At 29.9% G+C, this 16,725-nt stretch overlaps 1 protein-coding gene across 1 annotated transcript in view; it reads left to right on the top strand.

Moving 5' to 3' along the window:
* Positions 1-1,977: 1,977 nt before the first annotated feature.
* Positions 1,978-16,725, top strand: part of LOC142340135 (uncharacterized) — a 36,565-nt gene continuing 21,817 nt past the window's right edge. Inside the window, exon 1 of the mRNA XM_075390600.1 lies at positions 1,978-2,093. Within this exon, the coding sequence (XP_075246715.1) occupies positions 1,981-2,093 (113 nt within the window). The 5' untranslated portion in view covers positions 1,978-1,980. The remainder of the gene's footprint in view (positions 2,094-16,725) is intronic.

Here is a 16,725-nt window from a genome sequence, read left to right as displayed (position 1 = left end):
AATCTGCTCACATAGTCCTGATATTGATATCGACCATTGGGTTTGGATCATGGAAAAAATTTTTACAGAAAAGTTTATGGTTTAATTGGCTTCAACACTTTCTTATTACTCTTTTCTATTTAATTTTTAGGTTTTGCCTGTATTAGCTGTTGTTTCCATAGTCATGCGACTTATTTTGATGTCTCATTGATTACCTATGCATAAAAACATACTTGTCCCTCAATCAACAAATACAATCCAATTGACCATAATTATCGGTTTCCGTTAAAAACAATTGAATTTGATGGCTGACAAGACTCAAAAATATTTTTTTTCAAAAATTTTGAAAATTAACCAATCTTAAATTTATTTTCGTGAACTGTGAGTCAGTCTAAGTAATGACCGGACCCCATCGTTTCTATTGCAAACAAAATCAACCTAGTTAGTGGTTTTATCTTCTTACAGTTGGTGTTATGACTTCGATGCACGTGTTATCATAATTTTCAAAAATTTTTGGATACTTTTTTCCGTAATTTTGGGTCATCTTATCAAATAATCCTAATACTGATACTTGCATATGTTTAGAGATGACGTTCAATGGATCTTACAAACAGTTTTCACAAAAAAATACGGTTTAAATCACTTCGACACTTTCTTCTCGCACTTTTCTTCTTAAATTTGGATTTTGCCTGTATTTGTAGTATTTTCAATATCAATGACTTATTGTAATGTCTTATTAATGAACCATGCAAAACAAATATCCATGTTGTTTCATCGAGGCGTAAGTTAGCATATTTATTAGCTTCCGTTGAAATTTTAATGGCGTTGTTTTTACGGGTCTTCTCAAAATTTTCGTGGTTTTAAAGTATTTGTTCATGTTCGTTGATTTATTGGAGTTAAATTGTTAAAAAGAATCCCATCGCTGTTAAAAATTATTTGAAAGTTGAATAGAATATACAGAAATGTTCATTTTTCATTGGCTTCGACACTTTTTTTGCTCAATTTTTGTTGAACTTGTTGTTTAGCTTCTTTTTTTTCTTTAGGTAGTCGTAAATTGCTGGCCGGTCCCATAAGCTTGTAATTGAGGATTGAATGAATGGTGTTATCCAAATTAATCAGTTTATTGTGAATATTCAATTTGTAAATTTTTCTCATCACTGAGAAGTCCCATACTTTTCCATATATTTTAAAAACTAAATTGTTTACTGATACTATGACGTAACTGGTGTTGTGTTTGTTGGATAATATGCGTTTTTATTATCCAACAATATGCGTTTTGGATAATATGCATTTTTCATTAATTCCTTATACAGATATAGGAGTTTATGAAAAACTGCAAGTTACTTGTGTTCGTTGTTTTTAGTTTTATACTAGTCAAAATAGGAGTTAAATTTAATTACTTGAAAAAATATACAATCGCCCTCTTTTTGGAGTTTTCCTTCCCGTGTTGACAACCATAAAGGAAATTTATCAATCATATGATAAGCAGCCCTGTTTTACGGTTCTGTCAACTCAGGCTGTGAAGTTAATAAATTATAACAGCTTCTAAAAATTAAAATTTTGGTCATAACTCTTTTTGAACATAGCAAAAATGCAAAAAAATATAATTACCGAGGCTTAAACCAGATTTTTTTAAATGAGCAAGGCAAAAAACACCAAAAAATCAACGAGGCAACGCCTGAGTTACACGACTGGAACCTGAAAGCACTAACCTATTTCAAAGAGGAAAGTTCTGCGCATAGGTCTTGATAGTGTGGGGGTATATCTGATCTTACGATATTTTGGTATCGAATGCGCTGACAGTAAGCAATCTTGTACGAGGACTTCGACAAAGTCGCTACATTTTTTCACTAGTAATTTTACACTGTCACAGCACCTGAATCTGCAGTAATGCAAATATAAATTTCTCTATTTGAGGGCAGATAAGCATTTTTTTCATTAAAAGACATCAGCAATTTCTGTATCTCGGATATATCTTTTAAACCAATAAAAGAGAGCGAAATGGGACAAAAAGCATCAGTGTCAAACAAGCCAAGGATAAGTCAGAGCCGTAAAGTACCTGCTCCCTGTCTTGGAGTAATTAGACTTGACTACGATTACCCTCCAATCGCAGGAACCCAACACAACAAAACTTTTCCATTCTCTTCCTGTATTAGAGTTTTCATTTTTATAACAATTTTTTAAATTAGCCCACGAGCTGTAGTCTATTTTCTAGATGGTATCACAGATTTTGTTCAAGCAAAGCACCTGCAAGTTTTAAAATGCCAGATCTCTGTATTACCAGATGCTAGAATGCCAGAAAATCATATTTACAGTGTCAGGTTTAATGTGACGTTATTTTTAAATAACAAAATGCGATTTTTTAGACAAGGTTCTTTGAATATGCCGAAGTCATTTCGAAGATCTAGCTTGCATCTCGAACGACTGCTCGGTTCTGAATTAATGCTAAATTTTCTCTCATTGTACTAAACAATGTAAACAAATAATTCTTAGCGATAGCGGAGTCAAAAAGAATTTAGTATATATACCCCACCACCCCCTTCCCCCTCCACCACGAGCTGGGTGGGACTCGAATGGACGTTAGAACACAGGTTGAAAGCAGCAGATCAACCAATTTTTGAAGTTATTGTTCCGATCCCACTTATGGGGAGAGGAACTATATAATCAAATGGGTTTTGTTTTGTTCAGACAATTTTGGCCGATAAATATATTCATCGTACAGAAATGTGAGTGGTATTATTAAAAAGCTCGTCCAGCGTAGAATTCGAAACTAAAAGGATTTTTTTTTAATTTCGACTTTTTCGAGGAGTTATCGAGGGTTGAAGTTTTGTGTGATCAAGGGATATTTGGCTCACCTTTAGTGCAAATTTTCTTCAAATTAAGGTCTTTTTTATTAAAATATTAATTCAAAATTACATTTCACGGCACAAATTGAAACAATTTTGAGTTTCTAATAGATGAAAAGCTATAAAAAGACTAGTTCTGGTCTCATGGTGAAGTTTACTATCAAAAAAATTCGCGACTCTATTTGAGAAATCTTTTTCAGAAAAATTTTCATATTTTGTTTTCTTGGTTCACCTAGAGACTAGTCACTTTTCATATCTAGGTTCCGTTAATGGCAAACCTGATTTAGAGTCAAATGAAGCCCAATGAACAAAACAATCGTTTTCAAGGAATCGCTCGTGTTTTTTTGGCCTCTCTGAGTTTTCGTAATTTTAAATGGAATTTTGATTTCTTTTTTTAAGTTTTACAGAATTTTTGGAGTCCTAGGGCATAATCTCGTTGACTAAGAGTGCAAAAGTTTTTGTATTGAGAATTAAGTGAACCTATCTAGAGCTTTCAGTGAACAGCTAATGGCTGTTAAGTCTTTAAAAAAGATTTTTGGATATTTTCTAATTGTTGGTTCCTCTTGAAATCTGCTCACATAGTCCTGATATTGATATCGACCATTGGGTTTGGATCATGGAAAAAATTTTTACAGAAAAGTATATGGTTTAATTGGCTTCAACACTTTCTTATTACTCTTTTCTATTTAATTTTTAGGTTTTGCCTGTATTAGCTGTTGTTTCCATAGTCATGCGACTTATTTTGATGTCTCATTGATTACCTATGCATAAAAACATACTTGTCCCTCAATCAACAAATACGCTCCAATTGACCATAATTATCGGTTTCCGTTAAAAACAATTGAATTTGATGGCTGACAAGACTCAAAAATATTTTTTTTCAAAAATTTTGAAAATTAACCAATCTTAAATTTATTTTCGTGAACTGTAAGTCAGTCTAAGTAATGACCGGACCCCATCGTTTCTATTGCAAACAAAATCAACCTAGTTAGTGGTTTTATCTTCTTACAGTTGGTGTTATGACTTCGATGCACGTGTTATCATAATTTTCAAAAATTTTTGGATACCTTTTTCCGTAATTTTGGGTCATTTTGGAATCTTATCAAATAATCCTAATACTGATACTTGCATATGTTTAGAGATGACGTTCAATGGATCTTACAAACAGTATTCACAAAAAAATACAGTTGAAATCGCTTCGACACTTTCTTCTCGCACTTTTCTTCATAAATTTGGATTTTGCCTGTATTTGTAGTATTTTCAATATCAATGACTTATTGTAATGTCTTATTAATGAACCATGCAAAACAAATATCCATGTTGTTTCATCGAGGCGTAAATTAGCATATTTATTAGCTTCCGTTGAAATTTTAATGGCGTTGATTTTACGGGTCTTCTCAAAATTTTCGTGGTTTTAAAGTATTTGTTCATGTTCGTTGATTTATTGGAGTTAAATTGTTAAAAAGAATCCCATCGCTGTTAAAAATTATTTGAAAGTTGAATAGAATATACAGAAATGTTCATTTTTCATTGGCTTCGACACTTTTTTTGCTCAATTTTTGTTGAACTTGTTGTTTTAGCTTCTTTTTTATTCTTTAGGTAGTCGTAAATTGCTGGCCGGTCCCATAAGCTTGTAATTGAGGATTGAATAAATGGTGTTATCCAAAGCAATCAGTTTATTGTGATTATTCAATTTGTAAATTTTTCTCATCACTGAGAAGTCCCATACATTTCCATATATTTTAAAAACTAAATTGTTTACTGACTTTATGACGTAACTGGTGTTGTGTTTGTTGGATAATATGCGTTTTCATGCAAAGTTATGTGAGTGGTGTATTTTTGTTTTTGTGTCTCTTCTCCAGCACAATCGCGTAATAACTGATCCCATGATTTTCAAATGTGGCCCAATGAAACTTGTTTATTCGCTCAATATAGTTTTAAGCTGAATTAGTATAAATAGAAACTGAAATAATAATACATAAAATTCATATAATAGCTAATGATTTTAATGGCTTCACTTATTTGTAATTTCTCGAATGGTTTGTAGTTTTACTTGAGATTTTTTTCATTTTTAGTCTGTAGCAGTCTATGGTTAGTCCAACCAAAGAGAAGTCCTACTGTTTAAATAAAAAAATTTTTGGTAAATTTATCAAAAATTATTTCATTAAAAAGCCAATGGATTTTCGAAACTTTAGAAACTATTCGTTTAAAAAAATGTTGATTGATTTTCGAATTTCGCCTCTCTGTTTTTTTCGTTTTGTCGACTTGGAAGCTAGTCTCATTAAGGAAAACTTCCATCTGCTGTATAGTTAAGAAAAAGTAAACTTGCGTAAGTTCAGTTTTATCCGCTTGTAATTTGACGTTGTTACTAGGCGCTTTTAAATTGTTATATTGAGTTTATACCTTGAAAATTTTGTTTTTCCTTTTTTGTAGTTGTTTTTTTCTGGTATTCTTTTAAATGACAGATCTCGTTGTAATGAGGCATGGCATTACTTAATTCATTAATAATTTGGTTGTGAACTATTTTTTTTAAACTCAAACATCTATTTTCGGTTACCCTTTTGCGAAAATGTAAGTCAAAAGACAGTTAACTCAGAAATGTACATAAGCGCGGGAGGGATCACATCATGTGCGAACGCACACTAACGCACACCTTGTTAGTTTTACTTGGTTTTTACAATTGCAAGCTTTCTACCAGTGTTTGTATAGATTGAGAATAAACATTTTGAAAATGGAGAATTTGAAAAAAAAATAAATTGAAATATTAGATGAAAACAGTTCGGCTCGGCCCATGAAGAATCAGCTCGAATTTCCTAGTGTCAACAACCGTTTTGTTAACGTTAATATTCCGGCCTCCTCGACGTATTAATTATTTTAAGAAAAACGAAGCCTCAATTACGGTCGCTGAAAAATTTTTGGCTTCACTTGAAAAACCCCCAGAAAACGATATTTAAAATTTTTGAAAAACTAACATTCACACAGCAACACGAGGAAAATGAAAACCAATATTCACCAAAATCAAAGTCTTTGGAATACCCAAAATATTAAGGAAAAAAAATTAAGTAAAAAAAATAACATGAAGATGATTTTTGAGTTCTTGCATTATTTAACGTATCTAAATCAAAATGTTCGAAAGAAATGATCCATGAATTGCTGGTTTTCATGGAACTATCAAATCACACACAATACGCTTTAGTAGTTATCTTCGAGCAGATCCAGGGTGGGGGGTAAAAAGACGTACCTATGTATAAGGATTACGTATAGCCTATTTTCATCAGTTTTCTAAAGACGTACCTAAAAAAGAATGAAAACAAAAGACCTTTCATGTTATCATAATTACCCAGGGGTAGTTATTATAATTTAGGGCGAAGGCATCGCATTGTAGGGCGAAGGCATCAAGTCGGATTTTCCGCTCTAATGCACTTCAGATAATCTTAACTAAATTCCATCTACAGAAATTTTACTTTGAAACATTTCATTTACGCATAACTATGTTTTATATTTTTGATTATAAATGAAGTTTTGTTTTCAATAATTTCAAATTATCGGACGTTTTTCAAAGAAAATGTTGTAAAAAAATTTTTGCAAATTTCATTTTTAAAATTTTTTTTTTCATCATGTGAAAGCATTCAAGAAACCCTTTTTTTACAGTTTTCTTTGTTCATTTCTGATTTTTGCACCGTAGTTTTAGTTTCAAAAACCCTAAACTTTAAAACAAATTTTCAGGTAAAGTTCCTCTAATAATCGGTTAAAGTTTTTTTAACGCACGAATTCAATGAAAAATACTAAAGCTTAGAAAACCATCAATGAAAAAAATTTTTGTTTTTTGTAGATTCAGATTCTGAAACCATAAAGTAAAAAAATGCTGTTTGAAAATGTACAATACACTTCAATTTCACAGGTATTTTTCGAAACAGAATTCAATTATGGTAATTTCGAGGTCAATGATAGATTATAGTTTTCGGTTTTTAGTTTTCTTTTCTCAAACCTCAAACTACAAAAAAGTTCTCCAAGAATGGTATGTTGTTTTAACGGTGTACAGTTTGTTTATAAAGAGAGCTTTCGATGGTGATTTGTTTAACCCTAAGAGTTTACACATTTCGGTTTTTACGAAGTTTCGTCTTTTGAAACCTGAAAACTCAATTTATTTTATTTGGAATTGCATGGTACAGTACACCTTCATAGCGTAATTTTTAACGGATAATCCAATGGACATAGTTTAAAAGTCGTGAAAAGAGAACAAGTTTGCATTTTTCGAAATTTTAGATTCTGAAAACTTAGACCAAAAAAAGTTTTTCTCAAAAATACCATTTCTTGAAAAAATACCAATTCTTGCCAAGAATACCCAATTCTTGTCAAAAAATACCCAATTGTTGTCAAAAAATATCCAATTATTGCCAAACAGTTCCCAACGCTTGGTAAGGAATACCCAATTCTTGTCAAAAATGCCTAATTCTTGCAGAAAAACACCCAATTCTTGTCAGAAATTACCCACTTCTTGGCGAAAATTACCACCCAATTTTTTCCAAAATTACCCAATTCATTGCAAAAATACCCAGTTCTTGCCAAAAAATACACAATTCATGAAAAAATGTATCTAATTTTTGCCAAAAAATACCTTGTACTTGCCAAAAAACCCTCCTATTATTACCAAAAAATTACACAATTGTGGCCAAAGATTATCCATTTTTTGGCAAAAAATACCCAATTCTTGAAAAAACACACCATTATTACCAAAAAAACTCTTGCCAACAAAGCCCAGTTCTTGGCAAAAAAAACCCAATTTTTGACAAAAAACATCCAATTATTGCCAAAAATACCCAAATCTTGTCAAAAAAATACACATTTCTACCACAAAGTATCTAACTCTTGTCAAAAAATACCCAAATTCTACCCAACTTTTTATAATTGTCAACAATTACACTAATTGAGAGCAAAAAAAAACAAAATTCTATCAAATATTTGTCTGAAATATATCAAAAATTAGACAATCTTGCCATCATCTGTTATAATTTGAATTCTTCCTGACATTCCAATTTTTTAATGGCCATACAAGCTTCAGCTTTTGACATCATCTTTAGTCAAGACGAATTTTCTCAGGTGATCAATATAAGTTTTAAGAGCAAGCATTCGTCACGAATTATTTACTATTTTCCAAAATTCGTCATAAAACGTATCGGTTTAATCTTATCAGTTTTAAAATAAGGTCTTTCCATCTCCGCAATTACGGACAATTGGGTGATCTCATCCTTGCAGGGAGGTCACTGACCTCTCTGAAACGATTTAGTTCAATTACGTCGTCTGATTGCCTCAAGTACGGATATCCAGGAATGTATGAGTCACTGAATTCATGTGAACAATGCATAATCCATACCACTTACGGTATGATAACTCATATTTTATCAGGGCATGCAAAGCTCTCTTGATTGAAGTCTTACCCATAGTATTGTAACAATTACGGCACTATTTCGTCATAATGATATCATTTCTATCATAGCGTACAAAAAGTACAAAAGTTCATTTTGTTGTGTTTCTTTTCCTTCTCTTCAACAACTCAATTATAGCCTGTTTTCTTTCTTTTGCTGAGATAATTTAAATCTCTATTTGTTAAAAACTTAATTTGTCAAAAATAAATTTTCAGGGAAGATTCTTCATCTCCAGGACATCTTCCTATTTCCTATTCCAGGTAAGTTACTTTTGTTATAAAATATGAAAAAAACAAAAAAAGGCTATCATAATCATCGTACTTATTCGCAAATAACACACTAATTCTTCAGAGAGAACGATTTTGCAATATCTCCGACTTTAATTTATTTAGGAGTTCAACCGTCTTCACCAAAAACGGCTGCAATAATGAATATCAAATCTTTGAAATTCAACGGGAATCTCATTGTCCACTTCTTCTTCCACGATTTTAATGATGATGTAGCAATAATAAAGGAGACGAAAACGTGCTTCGGCTGGGTAGCTGATCCTCCAATCTCATTTCCCAGCCCTCTTCCGGTCTTCATTATTGCAATTGAGAATTTGCCTGATGTCTCCATACAATACGAACAGACATCTGTAGACTTCTAAAAGAACCACATATACATCTCAGAAAACATGGAACTAAACAGATCCGTCCGAGTGCAAATGTGCGACTGAGAGTTTTCTTAAAGAATTATTTATGAAAGTCAACTGGGATTTTTTGAGCAGGAGAGGCAACTTAAGTTCCTGTGCTGCATTTCTGACGAGTTTGAAAATTTGCAGGAGCGGAAACCTGATCGGGATTGTGACGAGTGGGAAAATTGGACGTTGACAGAGATTATTATTGCAAGTATAGAAGAAGAGAACGCACTCGAGCCAAAGTTTGACAACAAAAAATTTGACAAGGCAGTCCCCTTTTCGTGTTTTTCTACAGAAACTGGACAGAATAATTTGAAAAAAGTACGGGGAGCATTGACTATAGACAATACTTCACTCAAGTCTGCCAGAATCATCCTTAGTACAGTAGTCAATAAATATGCAGATTACCAAGATCATATTTTCTCTAATAAGGCAAGTGAAAAAACATCTGAAAAAATTTCCCTCAAATCTAAGCAACCGGCGTATTGTTCACAAAAGACTGTCAAGAGATGGGCTCATGCTGTCAATAAGCTTGAGAGTGTGGGAAGTAAAAAAAACCAGATCTTGATGAAAACGAAGAAAACGTGTGTGCTCCATCATGCAAATTGAGACGCGCTGCTGATTTATATAGTTACAAAAACTAGCAAACCGAGAGGTTATATACTTGACTGACTATTTGCTTATATTTCCTGCATAAATTCAGATCTGAAACTAGTTTTTCCTGAGATGACTAATTGACTGGTTAATTTGTAAAATTCTGTTTTTACACTCATTAAAAACTGAATTTCAAGTATGCTACCGAATTGATAATTTGACACTAATATTCAATTCTGTTTTAAAAATGCATCCTCAAAAAAAATTTTAACTAAAAGTTTAATTTTGAATTTAATTTTATGTCAAAAAATGCTTGTTTTTGTATTATCTGTTTTTTTTCAAAAACGTCGGTTTTTTGGCCTCTGCAAAACACTCCCAACCCTTGCTTGGAATCTTTTTTTCAGATTGCTGTTGATGCTCGCCGCGAAGGAGATCAGAAGAGAAAGTTAACTGTCGCAGAGACTATGAAGCCGATTGGAAATAGTTCATCTGGTTATCAGATAACGGACTGCAGTCGACATTCGAATACAAAATACACGAAAGGTCCTCATGTGCATAAGTTTATTAATAGCAAGTATTTCAAAACCAATGAATGAGTTGCCAGACCAAATTTATGAGGTAGAAATGAGCCAGACATTTTCTTTTTTATCCTCCTGCGCGCCAAACTTACAATGTTGTAACTTAAATACAATTTCTTCTCTTCTTTGTGCAATCCAAACCAATATGCGTTGATTGAAACGGATACTTATACTCTCTACATGGCACTTAGTTAGGAGAAACTTGACGAATTCAGTCAACCAGAAATGTGATTATTATGACACTGGTTAATGCAAAGCGATTGCAGTGATAATTTCGCAGCAAGCTTCAGCAGCTTTTTTTCCCACGAGAGGGTTGCAATAACCGTGCTGCCTTTGATAAGAGAATACTTGGTCTTTTTAAAGAAGAATTTGGTAAAGAATTTTTAGATAAAGATACAGATACAATTCAATAGGTACAAAAATTACAATGTTTTTTTTAAAAGTTGAAGAACAATTGCATCATTTTTTGCTTTGAAAAAAAATTATTTACTTAAATAGTTTTTTTAATTTCATTTTTTATAAGTTTTTTGATTTTCATTTGGATGCTTTTTTATTTTTCGTTTCTCCATTTGCCGGTTTTCGAAGTTTTTTAGTTTGAAATTTCGAATTTAATTTTTTTTTGAAAAAAAGTGAAATTGTACTCAAATATTTTTTTTCAAAAATGTTTTTTACAAAAGCTTTTTAGCAAAAATTGAAGTTTTGATGATTTTTTTTTGTTTTCCTTTTTTCAGTTTTTGTAGTTTTTGTCATAAGAAATTTTCAAGTTAATTATTTATTTTGAAAACAATAATATTTTACCAGAAAAATTTTTCTTTCAAAAATGTCGTTTTTTACATAAGGTTTCAATCAAAAAATGCTATTTTTGTTGTTTTTTTTCTATTTTTCAATTTTCGAAGTTTTTATATAAAGATTTCAATTGAAATCTTTTTTTGAAAAAAAAATATTGTTTTACTAAGACATTTTTTTCTCAAAGTTCGTTTTTTACATAAAGTTTTTAACAAAATTGTAAGTTTTTACGTTTTCCTTATTCTATTTTTGATGATTCTATTTTTTTTTTGTTTTCTTTTTATCAACTTTTGAAGTTTTTTAAGGTAAAATTTTGAAATTAGTGGGTTTTTTTGAAAAAAAAAATTGTTGTTTTACTAAAATAATTTTATTAAAAAATGCCTTTTTTACATAAGGTTTTCAGCAGAAAATGCGAATTTTGTAGTTTTAAATTTTTCTATTTTTCCATTTTTTAGTTTTTTAATGCTTTTTATGAAAAAACTTTTTGAATTTTTTTCGAGATAGAAATGTTTTTGCAAAAAAAATAATTTTTTCTTTGAAAATGTCGTTATTTACATAATGTTTAAACAAAAATGTAAATCTTAATGTTTTTTATTTTTTTGTTTTTCCATTTTTCAGTTCTTTTCAATTAAATTTTGTAATTTAATTAAAATTTTTTTTGAAAAAATGTCTTACTAGATTTTTTTTTCGTTCAAAAATGTCGTTCTTTCGTTTTTGACAAAATATGATATTTTTGTTGTTTTTTATTTTCCGTTTCTCCATTTTTCAGTTTTTGAATTTTTTTATGTCAAATTTTTAATTTAATCACTTTTTTCTATGAAAAAATGTTTTGCTAGAAAATTTTTCTTTCAAAAATGCCGTCTTTTACCTAAGGTTTTTCGCAATATGTGCAATTTTTGTAGCTTTTTATTTTTCTGTCATTCCATTTTTCAGTTTTTGAAGTTTTTCACGTAAAATTTTCAATTGAATTTTTTTCAAAAAAATGTTGTTTTGATGAGTTAATTTTTTTTCAAGTGCTGTTTTTACACTATGTTTTCAACAGAAAAATGTAAATTTTGACGTTTTTAATTTTCTGTTTCTCTATTTTTCAGTTTTGTAGTTTTTTGACGGAAAGTTTTTAATTTAATCTTTTTTTTAAGAAAATGTTTTACTAGAATTGTTTGAAGAGTTTTTCTTTCAAAAATTTTACAGAAAGTCGTTTTTTACATAAAGTTTTTATCAAAAAATGCTATTCTGTATTGTTTTTCATTTTTTTTAATTTTTTCAAATTTCGAAATTTTTTATGTAAAAATTTCAATTGAATTATTTTTTTAAAAAAATGTTTTTTTACTGAAACAATTTTTTCAAAAAAGCTGTTATTCACATAACGATTTCAACAAAAAAATGCAAATTTTGATGTTTTTATTTTTCTGTTTTTCTGTTTTCCAAGTTTGTAGATTTTTTCATGGGAAATTTTCAGTTTAATTATACATTTTCTTTAAAAAATGTTTTACTAGAACAGTTTGAAGAGTTTTTCTTTCGAAAATGTTGTTTTTTACATTAAGTTTTAATCAAACAATGCAGTTTCTGTTGTTTTTCAGTTGCTATTTTTCATTTCTCGAAGTTTTTCATGTAAAAAAGTCAATTGAAGTTTTTTTTGAGAGAATATACTGTTTTACTAAAAAAATTTTTTCAAAAAAAGTCGTTTTTGCATATTTTTTAAACAAAAATATAAGTTTTGAAGTTTTTCTTGTTCCATTTTTCCGTTTTTCGCTTTTAAAATTTTCCATCAGTTTTTTTATCGATTAAAATTTTATGTAAAAAACTACGTTTTTGATAGACAAACTCTTCAAACTATTTTAGTAAAAAAAAATGATTAAATTGAAAACTTTCCATCAAAAAAACTACAAAACTGGAAAATAGAGAAACAGAAAATTAAAAAACGTCAAAATTTACATTTTTCTGTTGAAAACATTACGTAAAACCAGCACTTTTGAAAAAAATTCATTCAGTAAAACAAAATTTTATTAAAAAAAATTCAATTGAAAATTTTACGTAAAAAACTTCGAAAACTGAAAAATAGAAAAGAAAGATAACGAAAAAACAACAAAAATTGCAATTTTTGTTAAAAACCTTATGTAAAAGGCAACGCTTTTGAAAATACATTCATTCTAGTAAATCATTTTTTCGAATAAAAAATTGATTATTAAAAAAATTTTACATAAAGAACTTCAAAAACTAAAAATTGGAAAAACAGAAAAATAAAAAAAGACAAAAATTGCATTTTTTGTTAAAAACTTTACAAAAAACAATATTTTGAACGAAAAAGTTTTCTAGTAAAACTAATTTTCAAAAAAAATTAATTGAATTGAAAACTTTAATTGAAAAAAACTGAAAAATAAAAAACATCAAGATTTACATTTTTTGTTAAAAACATTATAAAGACGACATTTTTTTAAAAAAAAAATTTAGTAAAACAACATCTTTTTCAAAACAAATCACTAATTTTGATAAGTTCACATTAATAAACTTCAGAAGCGGTTAAAAAAGGACAAAAAAATAAAATTATCAAAAGTAGAATTAAAAACATCAAAACTTAAATTTTTTGTTGAAAACGTTATGTAAAAAACGAACTTTTTGAAAGAATAAGAAATTTTTTTTTAGTGAAACAATTTTTTTTTCAAAAAAAAATAACTCAACTGAAAAATTTACATAAAAATCTTTGAAAACTGATAACTTGAAAAATAAAAAAATGAAAAAAAAAACAAAAATTGAATTTTTTGATTAAACTTTGAATTTTTGATTAAAAATTGAATTTTGTGATTAAACGACATTTTTGAAAGAAAAAAATTCTCGTCAAATTTGCTCTTTTTCAAAAAGAAATATTTAAAATGAAAGTTTTACATGAAGAAAACTTCAAAAACTGAAAATAGGAAAATAGAAAAATAAAATCATCAAAATTTACATTTTTGTTAAAAAGTTTATGCATAAAACATTTTTGAAAACATATATTTGAGTAAAACTACACTTTTTTCGAAAAAATTCCAAATTTCGAATTAAAAAACTTCGAATAAACCGACAAATGGAAAACGAAAAACAAAAAACATCCAAATGAACATCTTCTATAAAAAACTTTTAAAAAATTAACTATAAAAAACTTTAAATAAAAAAAAATTTAGTAAAACAATTTTTTTTCAAAGCAAAAATGATGGAAATGGTTTTCAGCTCAAAAAAAAACTTTGCAAATTTTACACCTAATGATTTGTATGTGTATCTATATCTAAAAACTTTTCACCACAAATTCTTGTTTAAAAAATCCAAGTAATCTCTTATAAAAGGCAGCATACTTATTGCAACATTCTAGTGGGAAAGAATCCTGCTACGAAATTATCACTGCAATCGCTTTGCATCATCCAGTATCACAATAATCAAAATTCTGGTTGACTGATTTCGTCAAGTTTCTTCTAACTAAGTGAGAAGTAAAGAGTATCAATATCCGTTTCAATCAACTCATGTTTGTTTGGAATGCAGAATGAAAAAAGAAATTGCAGTTATGTTAAAACATTGTTAGTCTGATGTGCAGGAGGAAAAAAATAAATATCTTTCTCATTTCTACCTCATAAATCTGGTCTGACAACTCATTCAGGGGTATGAGAAACCTGTTGTTAATAAATTTATCCCCATGAGAACTTTTTACATTTTGTATTCGTATGTCGATTGCAGTCCGTTATCTGATAATCAGATTAACTAGTTCCAATCTACTTCATAGTCCCTGCAACGACAGTTCCCTCTCTCTTCTAATCTTCTTTGTGGCGAGCTATTAAAAAGACAGATATTAAAAACAAGCATTTTTCGACATAAATTTAAATTTAAAATTGAACTCTTAATAAATTTTTTTTCCGAAATAAATTTTTAAAACTGAGTTAATTATTATTATCAAAGTACCAATTCGAAATCAGGAATGAAATTAAACTTTTTCTGAGTGTAAAAACAGAATTTTACACGTTAACCAGACAATTAGTCATCTCATAAAAAATATTAGTTTCGGATCAGAAACGATACTGGAAATATAAGCAAATAATCAGTGAAAGGAATGTTTTCTCAGGTTGCTGGTTTTTGTGACTATAATACTCAGCAGCGCATTTCAAATTGAGCGATGGAAGACACAAGTTTTCTTCGTTTTCATCAACATCTCATTTTTACTTCCCACACTCAGGTTTATTGACAGCAGGAGCACTTCTCTTGACAGTCTTTTGTGTACAATACGCCGGTCACTCAGATTTGAGGGAAGTTTTTTCAGATAATTTTTCACTGGCCTCGTTAGAGAAAATATGATCTTGATAATCTTGGGAATTATTGACTACTGTACTAAGGATGGTTCTGGCAGTCTTGAGTGAAGTATTGTCTACAGTCAATGCTCCCCGTACTTCTTTCAATTTATTCGGTCCAGTTTCTGTAGAACAACACGAAAAGGGGACTGCCTTGTCATTTTTTTTAGTCCAAACTTGGGGTCGAGTCCGTTCTCTTCTTCTGTACTTGCAATAATATTCTCTGCCAATGCATCAGAATACCGATCAGGTTTCTGCTCCTTCAAATTTATAAACTCGTCAGATACACAGCACAGGAACTTATGTTGCCTCACCTTCTCAAAAAAGCCCAACTGATTTTCATAAATTTGTCTATTAGACAACCCATAGTCACAAAATTGCTGACGGACTGATCTGCTTAGTTCCATAATTTCTAAGATGTCTTAAGTTCTGTTTTTGTTGTAATTCTTGTAGAAGTCTACAGTTGTCTGTTTGTATGGTACAGAAACTTCAGGCAGATTCTTGAAGAGAGAATGGAGGAAATTGAGAATGGAGGATCAGCTACCCAGCCGAAGCACGTTTTCCTCTCATTTATAATTGCTACATCATCAATTAAATCGGGGAAGAAGAACTGGGTCTTGAGATTCTCGTTCGATTGATTAGAGATTGAAATTGTCTCAGCAAAAGAATGAAAAACAGCTATAGTTGAGTCGTTGAAAAGAAGGAAAAGAAGCACAAAGAGTTGAATTTTTGTATGTGCTCTATGATAAAAATGGCAATCATTATAACGCAATAGTGCCGTAAATATTACAACACTATGAGTAAGAATTAAATCACGTGAGCTGTGCCTGCTTTGATTAAGTGTGAGTAATCATAACGAAAGTAGTATGGATTATACTTTGTTCACATGAGTTTACTGACCCATACAATTCCTGGATATCCGTAATTGTGGCAATCAGACGACGTAGTTGAACTAAACTGTTTCAGAGTGGTCAGTTACCTCCCTAAAAGGATGAGATCACCTAATTATCCGTAGTTGTGAAGATGCAAAGACGTAATTTTTAAACTCATAAGATTAAACCCGATACATTTTTTTTACTAATTTTGGAAATTAGTAAATAATTCAAAACGAATTTTTGCTCATAAAACTTATATTGGTCACATGAGAAGATTCGTCTTGACTAAAAATAATGTCAAAAGTTGATGCTTGTAATGACACGAAACAATTCGAATGTCAGGAAAAACATAGATAAATGCAGATGATAGCAAGGCAAGGTTGTCTAAATTTTGATATATCTTAGACAAACATTTGACAATCAGACAAACATCTTGTTATTTAGGGTAATTTTCGATAATTATAAAAAGTTGGGTAGAATTTGGGTATTTTTTGACAAGAGTTAGATACACTGTGATAACAAATGGGTATTTTTGGCACTATTTGATTATTTTTTGGCTATAATTTTGCTTTGTGTCATTTGAAATTATTTGGCAATAATTTCGTTTTGTTTTGTGTCATGTTTGGTGTCCAAAATTGGTTGTTTTTTGGTCAAG

The sequence above is a fragment of the Convolutriloba macropyga genome, chromosome 5 (assembly GCF_964194025.1).
Source record: "Convolutriloba macropyga chromosome 5, txConMacr16.3, whole genome shotgun sequence".
Classification (NCBI taxonomy): domain Eukaryota; kingdom Metazoa; phylum Xenacoelomorpha; order Acoela; family Convolutidae; genus Convolutriloba; species Convolutriloba macropyga.
The sequence above is the reverse complement of the archived record's forward strand: the minus strand, read 5'-3'. Positions and strand labels throughout refer to the sequence as shown.